At 42.5% G+C, this 13360-nt stretch overlaps 1 protein-coding gene across 5 annotated transcripts in view; it reads right to left on the minus strand.

The window, feature by feature from the left end:
• Window positions 1–7945, minus strand: part of LOC120036456 (transport and Golgi organization 2 homolog) — a 48780-nt gene extending 40835 nt beyond the window's left edge. For 2 of the 5 annotated variants that reach the window (XM_038982974.1, XM_038982926.1), the window contains exons 1-2: window positions 4924–4942; window positions 4118–4248 (exon numbers count right to left, since the gene is read on the minus strand). In XM_038982974.1, coding sequence (XP_038838902.1) covers window positions 4118–4173 — 56 coding nt within the window. In that variant the 5' untranslated portion in view covers window positions 4174–4248; window positions 4924–4942. Of the gene's footprint in view, window positions 1–4117; window positions 4249–4923; window positions 4943–7561; window positions 7649–7758 lie in introns of those variants that run through there. The other 3 variants (XM_038983011.1, XM_038983137.1, XM_038983082.1) reach the window with 3 other exon arrangements.
• Between the last annotated feature and the right edge of the window lie 5415 nt (window positions 7946–13360).

The raw sequence follows: 13360 nt of genomic DNA on the forward strand, positions 1-13360 counted from the left end.
AATTTATAAACTTGATCTCCACTATAAAAAGCATCGAGACACTATCACCCATTTCTTTTAGACTAACATTTAGTTTTCAACAGCGGAGATTTGTATAAACCTTACTGTCTGTCTCTGACGTTTGCAACATTGTTTCAGTATTCAAATTCGATCTCCAACTGTCCCATAGTAATGAATGTGTAGGGGACGAGAGAGAGGAATCAAATCAAAAACATATCAAATTTTATTAGTCACATTCGCCGAATACAACAGGCACCTTACAGTGAAATGCTTACTTACTAGCCCCTAACCAACAATGCATTTAAAAAATATATATGGACAAGAATAAGAGATAAAAAGTAAGAAGTAATTAAAGAGCAGCAGTAAAATAAAAATATTGATACTATATACAGGGCGGTACCGATACAGAGTCAGTGTGCGGGGTCACAGGTTAGTTTAGGTAGTATGTACATGTAGGTAGAGTTATTAAAGTGACTATGCATAGATGACAAAAGAGGGTAGCAGTGGTGTAAAAAGGGAGTGAGGGGGGGGGGGGGGGGGGGGGGGGGGGGGCACTGCAAATAGTCTGGGTAGCCATTTGACTAGATGTTCAGGAGTCTTATGGCTTGGGGGTAGAAATTGTTTAGAAGCCTCTAGGACCTAGAGGCACTCAGGTACCGCTTGCTGTGCGGTATTAGAGAGAACAGTCTGACTAGGGTGGCTGGAGTCGTGGACAATTTTTCCGGCCTTCCTCTGACACCGCCTGGTATAGAGGTCCTGGATGGCAGGAAACTTGGCCCCGGTGACGTACTGGGCCATACGCACTACCCTCTGTAGTGCCTTGCGGTCGGAGGCCGAGCAGTTGCCATACCAGGCAGTGATGCAACCAGTCAGGATGCTCTTGATGGTGCATCTGTAGAACCGTTTGAGGATCTTTTCAGTCAAATCTTTTCAGTCTCCTGAGGGGAAATAGGTTTTGTCGTGCCCTATTCACGACTGCCTTGGTGTGCCTGGACCATGATAGTTTGTTGCTCTCAACTTGCTCCACTGCAGCCCCGTCGATGAGAATGGGGGCGTGCTCGGTTCTCTTTGTCCTGTAGTCCACAATCATCTCCTTTGTCTTGATCACGTTGAGAGAGAGAGGTTGTTGTCCTGGCACCACATGGCCAGGTCTCTGACCTCCTCCCTATAGGGTGTCTCGTTGTTGTCTGTGATCAGCCTACCACTGTTGTGTCATCGGCAGATTTAATGATGGTGTTGGAGTCGTGCATGGCCATGCAGTCATGAGTGAACAGGGAGTTCAGGAGGGGACTGAGCACGCACCGCTGAGGGTCCCCTGTGTTGAGGATCAGCGTGGCGGATGTGTCGTTACCTACCCTTACCACCTGGGGGCGAACCTGTCAGTAAGTCCAGGATCCAGTTGCGGGAGGTGTTTAGTGCCAGGGTACTTAGCTTATTGATGAGCTTTGAGGGCACTATGGTGTTGAATGCTGAGCTGTAGTCAATGAACAGTATTCTCACGTAGGTGTTCCTTTTGTCATGGTGGGAAAGGGCAGTGTGGAGTGCAATAGAGATAGCATCATCTGTGGATCTGTTGGGGCGGTATGCAAATTGGAGTGGGTCTAGGGTTTCTGGGATGATGGTGTTGATGTGAGCCATGACCAGCCTTTCAAAGCACTTCATGGCTACAGACGAGTGCTACAGGTCAGTAGTCGTTTAGGCAGGTTACCTTAGTGTTCTTGGGCACAGGCCCTATGGTGGCCTGCTTAAAGCATGTTGGTATTACAGACTCGGACAGGGAGAGGTTGAAAATGTCAGTGAAGACACTTGCCAGTTGGTCAGCACATGCTCGCAGTACACGTCCTGGTAATCCATCTGGCCCTGTGGCCTTGTGAATGTTAACCTGTTTAAAGGTCTTACTCACATTGGCTACGGAGAGTGTGATCACACAGTCATCCGGAACAGCTGGTGCTCTCATGCATGTTTCAGTGTCATTTGCCTCGAAGAGAGCATAGAAATAGTTTAGCTCGTCTGGTAGGCTCGTGTCACTGGGCAGCTCTCGGCTGTGCTTCCCTTTGTAGTCTGTAATGGTTTGCAAGCCCTGCCACATCCGACGAGCATCAGAGCAGGTGTAGTACGATTCGATATTAGTCCTGTATTGACACTTTGCCTGTTTGATGGTTTGTCAGAGGGCATAGCGGGATTTCTTATAAGCGGCAGCTCTAGCCTTTAGCTCAGTGCGGATGCTGCTTGTAATCCATGGCTTCTGGTTGGGGTATGTACGTACGGTCACTGTGGGGACGACGTCGTCATCGATGCACTTATTGATGAAGCCAGTGACTGATGTGGTGTGCTCCGCAATGCCATCGGAGGAATCCCGGAGCATATTCTAGTCTGTGCTAGCAAAACAGTCCTGTAGCTTAGCATCTGCTTCCTCTGACCACTTTTTTATTGATCTAGTCACCGGTGCTTCCTGCTTAAATTTTTGGAATCAGGATAGAATTATGGTCAGATTTGCCAAATGGAGGGTGAGAGAGAGCTTTGAATGAGTCTTTGTGTGTGGAGTATAGGTGGTCCAGATGTATTTTTCCTCTGGTTACACATTTAACATGCTGATAGAATTTTGGTAAACGGATTTAAGTTTCCCTGCATTAAAGTCCCCAGCTACTAGGAGCGCCGCCTCTGGATGAGCGTTTTCTTGTTTGCTTATGGCGGAATACAGCTCATTCAATGCTGTGTTAGTGCCAGTGTGGTGGCATGTAAATAGCTACGAAGAATACAGATGAAAATTCTTGGTAGGTAGTGTGGTCTACAGCTTATCATGAGATACTCTACCTCTGGCGAGCAATAGCTCGAGACTTCCTTAGATATCGTGCACCAGCTGTCATTTACAAAAATACATAGTCCACCGCCCCTTGTCATACCAGACGCCGCTGTTCTATCCTGCCGGTACATCGTGTAACCAGCCAACTGTATGTTGATATTGTCGTTGTTCAGCCACGACTCCGTGAAGCATAACATTTTACAGTTTTTAAAGTCCTGTTGGTAGCTTAATCTTCCGCGGAACTCGTCAATTTTATTCTCCAAAGACTGCATGTTTGCTAGCAGAATGGACGGAAGTGCGGGTTTATTTGATTGCCTACGATTTCTCAGGAGGCAGAATGGCCTCCTCTTCACGCAGATCACGGGTATCAGGGCCTGTTCCCGAGGAAGCAGTATATCCTTTGCGTCGGGCTCGTCAGAGTAATGAAAGAAAAATATATATAATTCTGCTAGTCCGTGGTGAGTAATAGCAGTCCTGACGTCTAGAAGTTATTTTCGGTCATAAGAGACGGTAGCGGCAACATTATGTACAAAATAAGTAAAAAAATAAGTCACAAACAATGCAAATAAACAACAACAAAAAAACACAATCGGCTGGGGGACCGTAAAACGTCTGCCTTCTTCTCCGGCAGGCATTTCTCAGCCAGTCGAAATCATGAATCAGCTGGCATAATTTTATGGATATATACATAGAAATGTCAATTGAAAAAAAGTAAAACGAAATGAAGTGCAGCTAGTTTGCAATCTTTCAAGCTTCAGTTTGAAGTTGTGTTGGCTAGCTCCTCTGAACAACAGTGTCCTAACGAGAGAGCACATTTTCTATGCCAGGCGAAATCGTGCCTCATTAGCTCATTGTTATGGATGTATCCAAATAAATGTCACTTGAAAGCAGCTTAAACAAATGTAAATGCAGCTACTTTGTTGTTAATCAGTCTGCACTGTTTGACGTGACTAAGTTAGCTGGAGTTGGCTAGCTAGCAAGCAAGGGATAAGAACTTTGTCAGCCAGTATGGCAATGGAACATTTAAAACAAACAACTGGGTCGCGTCTCTGGCAACCGAACCAATAGAACGAACGACCAGCCGGCTTGGGTAGCAACCCTAGATTTGTTTCAGGACCATATCTTGTGGAAGGATGAAATAGTATAAATAAATTCATCAAAATAAAGTTCATGAAAATTTGTCAATCATTATTTGAATATGTTTGTAACCCTCAACTTCGTTTCGGGCCTAACAACACCCGTGCCAATATATCCTCCAAACACCGGCTTCTCTGGCATTATCACTTAAAGAGAGGCAAGGAGAAGAGTCCTTACCTGTAGGCATTTTTGGATGCAGGCCGAGGGTCGAACTTGAAGAAGATGATACACATGTGGGTGTTAGGGATGGGGGACGCTCTCTTACACTGGGCACGGTCAATTTCAAAACTTGGACATGTTGACAAGAGCTGGAAGAAAATTATAGTATAGTGAGAAAAGCAGTAAAGTGAGAAAAGGTGCGAGGGGGAATTGCTGCAATTGACTTCTTAAGTGTGACAAGACTACTCTACACTGTGGCATGGCCTAGGTTCAATTTACAAAAGAGACAAACTAAATATCATACAGGATTGTGCAGGAAGCAATTTCACCTGCCACAGCTGTGCCAAGCCCTAGCTACAGAAACGTCACATGATATGAGAATGTTCCATATCCGTTACAGCTTTACACCTTTACATAACAAGAACGTTACTTCCTCTCAACAAGCTACCGGTGTCTTCGTATACCATCGCTAGTTGCAGGTGGAACGGAAGAATAAGAAAATGCTCGGTTAATAAATTAAATACATTTTCGCTCCAACACCAACCTGACCTGAGCAATGAGGAAGATCTGAAATAGACAATATGGCGGCGTACACTCTGTTGGATTACCTCATGGAGCAAAAAATGTATTTCATTTAATTAATGGAGCATTTTCTAAATTCTTACATTCCTCTTGCAACTAGCGATGGGAGATGAGAAGACACTGGTAACTTCCAAGTTGAGCGGTAGTAATGTTCTCGCTACGTAAAGGTTAGTTGAAAAATGACTGCCATATTTTTACACAAGCTAACAATTCTGTAGCTACATGTATGCTAAACTCCTAACCTCATCCAAGTGGTAGGCTAATCCTGAAATATTCAATACAGGACAGCAATATTGTTGACAAGCCCTCATTTGTGTCCACACACTTTATTGTAATCTGATAGAGAAGTGATTGGATAGGTCAAATGATGCGAAACAATGGACTTTGACCTAACACTTGTCCTGAAAAAGTAAAAAATAAATCACAATATCAAACAATTACTCCGATCAGAATTGCATCAGAGGCAAACTTTGGAATAATATTTAAATATTTTTTTCATGTAGGCCTACATGAATAAAAAGGTGTCAAAGCGTAGGTGATATGCATACAGCCTCATGTCCAAACCGTGCTGACATGTGGGAGGTGCCATAAAAATGTAGCCAAACTTTAATGAGACTTTTAATTACATAAATATAGGCTAAACACCAGTTATGTTTGACGAATATAATGGGATAATTAACAGTAAAGTCTAAAGGCTTGATTCTGTCAACATCCTTGAGGCACGGTTCGTTCATGGTCACAAGACCGGAGTGTGAAGAACACTGCCTGTTGTGCACCGCACATCACCCACCTTGAATTTGAGCGGAGATGGTCAGCATTTAACTATATATTTAACCGTAAAAACGTATTTGTTTAAAACCTGGACATTTTATTTAGCATGTCTTACTGTGATTCAAAGTAGCCTAGCCAAAATACGGCCATAGAAATGTTGAGGGAATTATTTTATAAACACTTAATATGCCATTGAAACAAGCATTTTCCTCATATTCTATTGGTTTTCAAAACAACATTATTTTATTGTCCAGCAGCCAAAGGCATAATTCTAATCATACTAGTAACTCATGTTAGTTACGGCATCTTTAGATCTCCCTCTTTCTAAATTTCTAAAATATATTTGAATCTCTGTCACATGAAACAGCTTGTGCGTGCAGTGCGCTTTTGAGAAGTGTTGTTTTCTCCTAAATTCATTTTGGAAACATTGTGCGCATTGTTGAGCTTATAATACGAAGAAATAAAACTTGATCAACATTATAAGCTAAACGGTGTGATCTGTTGCATCAGCCTCATTGATTTAAAAAAAAATCTAATATGTGCAGTGATTTTATGAATTTTGGATCTGTTGTCCCAGAGTCCGTTTTAAACCATATACTTATTTATCATAATAATGAGAGGACGCCCTTAATTTCAAGCCCTGGGAGGGAATTATTTAATAAAGACACAAAAAATGATTTGGTTGTAGGCTAATTGTAATGTTGCAATATTTTATAGGTGGGGTGGGTATAATTTGTGTAACGTTCCAACAACTTTGTAAAGTACAAGTTAGCCAACAAACAACGCATACAAAGTAGTCTGATCAATTCACCTAGCTTACTAGCTGCCGAATAGGCATCAACTCACCACGTAGCTTATTTATTTATTTGTATCCCTTTTTCTCCCAATTTCATGGTATCCAATTGGTAGTTAGTCTTGTCCCGTCACTGCAACTCCCGTACGGACTCGGGAGAGGCGAAGGTCGAGAGCCGTGCGTCCTCCGAAACACAGCCAAGCCGCACTGCTTCTTGACACAATGCCCACTTAACCTGGAAGCCAGCTGCACCAATGTGTCAGATGAAACACTACACACCTGGCAACCATGTCAGCGTGCACTGTGCCCGGCCTGCCACAGGAGTCTCTAGAGCGAGATTGGACAAGTACATCCAGCTGGCTGCGCCAGAGCCTGGACTCGAACCAGGATCTCTAGTGGCACAGCTAGACCACTGCACCACTCGGGAGGCCCACTTATTCTTAATGTTTGTCCATAGGCTACCAGAGTGAGGACAGACATTTTTCAGAATAAACATATTGAGTATAAAACATAATTAAATAGCCCACTCCCTACCCGGTATCTTGTTCTGCCGCTATACAACTTTGTATGCGTTGTTTGTTGGCAACCTTGTTATTTACTACGTTTTTTTTAACAGATTCCTGTTGGAAAGTTCTACACATTAAATCCACCCCCAAGGGTGGCCAACCATCCTCCAGAGTTGTATTTTGAGACATAGGAAGAGTGTAGCCTACATTTGTGTCTGATTATCTATGGGAATGAAAGATAGTGATGCATTTTATTTTGTAAAGTAACTCCTTGCATCATACAATGATGTAAAAATTGAGTTTGGACTACACACACACACACACACACACATATATATATTTTTTGGGGGGGGGACAACAAGTGACTTGAGCTTTTGGACAAGTAAAAAAAAAAAAAGTTTTACAATAGCTCAAAAAGTTAATGTCAAGCCCTGATCAGCAAATTCTTTAAAAAAAACTCTACTGTCACATGAGGTCAGCACCTGGTGACCATTAAGTGTGTGCAGGCTTTTGTTCCTACCCAGCACTACAGCAACACACCTGCTTCAACTAATAGTTATTTATTATGAAGTGGCCTAGAGAAGCAGAACACATAGCTAGCAAGTAACTTCTTATTTCTAGTTGAAAACAACATTAAGGTTAGCTTGTTAAACCAATCCTTTCTCTAATATCTCTGGTTAAGCTAGCTGACTAACGTTACAATGATTAGAAATCTAACGCTAGCTAGCTATAGCAATAGTGAGCAAAAATGTCCAATCTGAGAACCAAGACAACAAAATGCCCATTATAGCCTCTTGCTTATAATGTTACCTTTAGTCAACAACTTTGATCAAACACAGATTGCAGCGAGTTAGCAAACTAGCCAGCTAGCTAAAAGCAGCAGTCTTGCAGTAGATAGCTGTCACAACAAGGACAAAACAGGCAAGTGACAACTCTTTGCTACCGGTCTGTTATGCAACACAATACAAAATAAGAATATATTACAATTAACCTGCCTGGTTACCTACTTTGAGTAAAGTAAAATGTACTCACTGTTACACTTGCTTCTGAAGATCAATTCATTCCGTTGGCTAATAAAAAATAAAAAAACGTATTCGCATATATAGGATGCATTTGATTTAGTTTGGCAGTAGGCTAGACCGGAACTTTCAGTACAATGTCACTGGACGAATGAGAACTCCGCTCGCCCCGTGGATGGTTCCAGAATGTCCCGGGCGTAAATCGGGTGCAACCACTTCGATGGCGACCATCGAGCAACACACACTGTGATTCGCCGATACTAATGTTGCGTTCATGTCATGTCGGGAACATGTAAATATGACGGGAAAAACGTGTAAAATCGATGGGGGAAATGCACGTGAACGCTCATCCAACTAGTAATTGTTTGTACAGTATGAAGACAGGCAGAAACAACTTCTCCAATCGAAGTCCCCGATCACACCTGTAGGCGATGTCATTGTTACGTTAGCTCGCTAATGCCACGTTCAAACCAACTGGGAACTGGGAAAAATACGAGCTCCGACTGGGCATAATCGTTTTGAATGGTCATCCAACTCGGGAACTCGGGCCTCTTTCTAGAGCCCCGACTTTCCGACCTGAATTTCACTGACGTCATAATTTGACCTCGTACATTCCCAGTTGTTTGAACACACTGGAGTCGGAAATCCGAGCATCCGAGTTCTGACCACCCAGGTGTTTTTAACGATCTGAAGTCACGCACCACTGAAAATGGCAACAAACATGGCCGAGGTTTCGGCTGTCAATTCATATCGGCATTGGTCAATGGTTTTTGCATTCCCTCAGCACTCCGCCAAGATGTGAACGTGGCATTGTGCAGATTTCTCATATCATAATTTGGAAAGTTAATGTCAGTTTTATCATTTCGATTAGTTGATAGACCATTTCAATTAGTTGATATTAGTATTTTTTGGCAATGCATGTGTAACTGGGTAGGTACAATTTAGTCGTTTTGGTCAGTGTTACCTATGGGGACACAATTAGTGGGAAACATGTAAAAAGGTATAAACAAAGATAATGGATAAATTAAGAGTTCACGCAGTCGTTTACATTTGGGAAAAAAATGGCCAGTTCCTGTTTACTTAAAAGTAAAGGTAAACTGCACCCAAAAACTATATTTTGGCATTTGTTTCATTAGTCCATTGTTGACATAGTCCCAAAATGTGTTGCTTGTCAGAAATCAGCCCCATATGATGTATTTTGCATCATATGATGCTGTATTTCAAAAGTTATATATCTTGAAAACTTGGGTGGATAGTCAAATGAATTTAATAGTTCATTTAAAACGTTTAAATGCTTTACAAGAAAGCAGTTTACCTAAAAATCCTGTTTTAGATGGACACATCTGAAATCAGGCTACCCGATGAGACTCAAATAAATGCATAAAATCACCAGACAAAATAAACTTTCTACCACATGTTATTTTTGCTAAGCCTATTTGAGTACGGACATATACAATTTGGACGTGAAAACTATTTCTAAGATGCATACTTTCAGTTTTTCCAAACTCACTTCACTCGTGCATAAGAGGGAGGCTGGCACACGTGCAGATCAAATACACCACTAGAACGCAGATTAAGATGTTTACATGTCATAATAATGGTTTGATACTGTTCCATCAATTCCATTCCAGCCATTACATTGAGCCCGTCCTCCAATAGCTCCCCCCACCAGCCTCCTCTGATGTAAATGTCCAATGAAACAGAAAAAATTAGCTAGTGGGATGTCTCGCTTCCTCTTCATCTCTGGTATAAAAGCACACCTGTGGTGATAATGATGGTTTCCCGGGAACTGATGGCTTCTACAGTTGTAGCTAGATGGGGTACAGCACCATCTAGTTGCATCGGGGACAACTGTAGAATTTGAGATAACTCGAACCCTTTTCCTAACCTTAACCTAATTCTCCTAACCTGCTACGTAAAGTAACTTCTGTCCATAGCTGTACTCCATCTAGCCACAACCATAGAAGCCATTGAAAGCTCGGAAATCTCTGACTTCCGACTTCAGTGCGTTCAAAACCACTGGGAAATTGGAAAAAAACTAGCTCTGACTGGATCATCCAACTCAGGAACTCAGGCCTCTTTCTAGAGCTCCGACTTTCCGACCTGAACGTCACTGACGTCGTGATCTGACCTTGTATTTTTCATAGTTCCCAGTTGTTTTAAACACGGCATAAGAAACCATCAGTGTCACCGCAAACCAAAGCCCTGTCCGCAAATAAGAGCTTTGTACACAAGATGAAGGTCAGTAGGTGCTCTGTCGAGAACTGATTGATTATAGGCTACTGAGAAGGTTCCATGTGTTTGGAGAGGCTTTGGGGGCCAAGCAGTTAATTGAAACCACCCTCCTTTAAAAGTATTGTCATTGTTTTTGTCATAGTTTTGTGAATTCTTGAAAGCACTGTTAGACCTAGGCTAGGATGTTTCAGAGTCATCTACTGAGTAGGACTTACTGAGATCAAATCAAATGTTATTGGTTACATGTGCCTAATACAACATGTGTAGACTTTACAGTGAAATGCATACTTACGAGCCCATTCCCAACAGTGCAAAGTAAAAAAATAAGACAAATATTTCCACAAAAAAAAGGGAATAGTAACAACAAAAAAGGTTATATACAAGGAGTACCAGTACCGAGTCAATGTGCAGGGGTACGAGGTAGTTGAGGTAATACAGTATGTACATGTGGGTAGGGGTAAAAGTGCATTTTTTGGGGGCCTTCCTCTGATACGACCTGGTATAGAGGTCCTGGATGGCAGGAAGCTCAGCCCCAGTGATGTACTGGGCCATACGCACTACCCTCTATAGTGCCTTGCGGTCAAATGCCGAGCAGTTGCCATACCAAGTGATGATGCAGCCAGTCAAGATGCTCTCAATGGTGCAGCTGTGGAACTTCTTAAGGAACTGAGGGCCAATGCCAAAATCTTTTCACCCTCCTGAGGGGGAAGAGGTGTTGTTGTGCCCTCTTCATGACTGTGTTGGTGTGTTTGGACTGTGATAGGTCCTTAGTGATGTGGACACAGAGGAACTTGAAGCTCAACGCGCTCTAATACAGCCCAGTCTCTGTGAATTGGGGCGTGCTTGGCCCTCCGTTTCCTGTAGTCCACAATATACTCCTTTGTCTTGCCAGCTTTCCGGGAGAGGTTGTTGTCCTGAGACCACACTGCCAGGTCTCTCACTACTTCCCTATAGGCTGTCTCATCGTCGTTGGTGATCTGGCCTACCACCGTCGTGTTGTCTCAAAACTTAATTATGGGGTTTGAGTCGTGCGCGGCCACGCAGTCGTGGGTGAACAGCGAGTACATTAGTGGACTGAGAACGCACCCCTGATGGGCCCCCATGTTGAGGGTCAGCGTGGCAGATGTGTTGTTGCCTATCCTCACCACCTGGGGGTCCAGGATCCATTGGCAGAGGGAGGTGTTCAGTCACAGGATCCTTAGCTAGCTTAGTGATGAGCTTGGAGGGCACTATAGCGTTGAACGCTGAGCTGTAGTCAATGAACAGCATTCTCATGTAGGTGTTCCTTTTGTCCAGGTGGGAAAGGGCAGTGTGGAGTGCAATAGGTATTGCATAATCTGTGGATGTGATAGAGCGGTATGCAAACGGTTGTGGGTCTAGGGTTTCTGGGATGATGGTGTTGATGTGATCCATGACCAGCCTTTCAAAGCACTTCATGGCTACAGATGTGAGTGCTATGGGTCTATAGTCATTTAGGCAGGTTACCTTAGTGTTCTTGGGCACAGGGACTATGGTGGTCAATTTGTTGTCATGCTGTTATAGGACCATCCCCCATGAGGAGCTGAGCATAGGCCTAAACCATCCATACACGCCTCTAGCGAACTCGACTTTGTTCCATGTCGTGTGTTTACTTAATATAGCCTACAACATCGGATGTCTATGGTAGCCAAGGCCTACCTTCATACATACAAATTCTGAATTTGATCATGTTCAGGTGAGTTCATTTGGTCAAAGTAGGAAGCTTAGTATAAATGGCCGCATATTTGAATTTACCGCTGACATGACAAAGATAGACGGATTTTAAACCAACCACGTTGGAGATACTAAGTACGTTCACCCAATCAAAATAAATATTTCCTCGAAGGCCCGGCGATAGGGGCGGGATTCAATTGACGTTTGTTCTGATAGTTTTGTTGTACTGACGCTGTTTGTTATTTGATAGAATATCAGTTTTGCCAGGCAATTATTGCAATCAAAGGTATACTATTTGCTACGCTAGGATATTGAAAGTTTGCGACTTTTCACATTGCTTTTTGTTTCGGGCTTTAAATGGAGAGGGGGACAGGCTATTTATCAATAGACTAACTTGTCTTAATTCCTATTAAATAAATAATGGACAGATTTTTTTTTAAAGGAAGGAAACATTTCACCACAGGTTATGTTGATTTGTTCCCTCTTACCCTCCAGATATTGAGCAAATAAGTATTGGCTAAGCAAATCACTGACTACACAGTATTATTCTCGGGCACCGTACGAGAATAACTGTAGCCCTCTCGTTTGCTACAAATAATATTGAAAAGGGAAGAAATCATTATTCGGATTGGTTATAAATGTATATTAAGTGTTGTCGACGTTATTTGAGGTGCAATTCAAAGACGGAGAAGAAGAATAGAAGTGTCAGGTGATTTCATCAACGCGAGGAACCATCTGGTGATTGCATCGCTAAGTTTACCCTGCTCCTGCGTGTTATCCCTAAACTCCAGTGGAAGCGAGAAGGTAAGAGCCGTTATAATGTAACGTATCAATGTGCTATAATGATTTTTGGTTAAATAGAAAACGTCAATTTGATACGAGTATTTTCATTTTATCAGCCGAACAAACAATTATTATTCCTACGTAGTCGTAGGCTACGCAAACGCTTTGCAATGGTCATGGAAGGATTTGTGTGCCAGTGTTTTTTTTTACGGAGTTGGTGTAATTTGATGGCACTCAATTGTAGACTAGTAAAATTTATATTTTATGTAAAATGCATTCGATGAACAAATTATTTGAGTAGCCTAACGACATCTATAGATTGCAATAGAGTAACGTTAGCTACAGCTTTGTCCCCTTGAATGACAGTTCTGTTTCATAAAGCATGCAAACCCATGTCGTATGTTTAATAACCTACAAAAAAAGATATGTAGTTCACTGCCTCCTGATTCTGCATATATAAGAGCACACAAGTCATCTATTGTGGAAAAGTTAAGTGCCTCAGTCTGCCCGTGGCACCAACAATAGACTACCTACAGGTAACTGCAAACATAGTGTCTTAATAGGGCGTTGGGCCACCACGAGTCGCCAGAACAGCTTCAATGCGCCTTGGCATATATTCTACAAGTGTTTGGAACTCTATTGGCGGGATGGGTCACCATTCTACCACGACAAATTGCATAATTATTTGTTTTGTTGATGGTATCTCGGGCGCTGCTCCAGAATCTCCCATAAGTGTTGAGCTGGTCACAGATGCACAACCTTTAAATCCCCAATGCTCATTTGGCTGCGTTTACACGGGCAGCTGAATTCAGATCTTTTTCCACTAATTGCTCTTTTGACTAATCACACATTTATCAGAGCTAATCTAATTGGTCAAATG

This window comes from Salvelinus namaycush, chromosome 1, assembly GCF_016432855.1.
Source record: "Salvelinus namaycush isolate Seneca chromosome 1, SaNama_1.0, whole genome shotgun sequence".
In the NCBI taxonomy this organism is placed as follows: domain Eukaryota; kingdom Metazoa; phylum Chordata; class Actinopteri; order Salmoniformes; family Salmonidae; genus Salvelinus; species Salvelinus namaycush.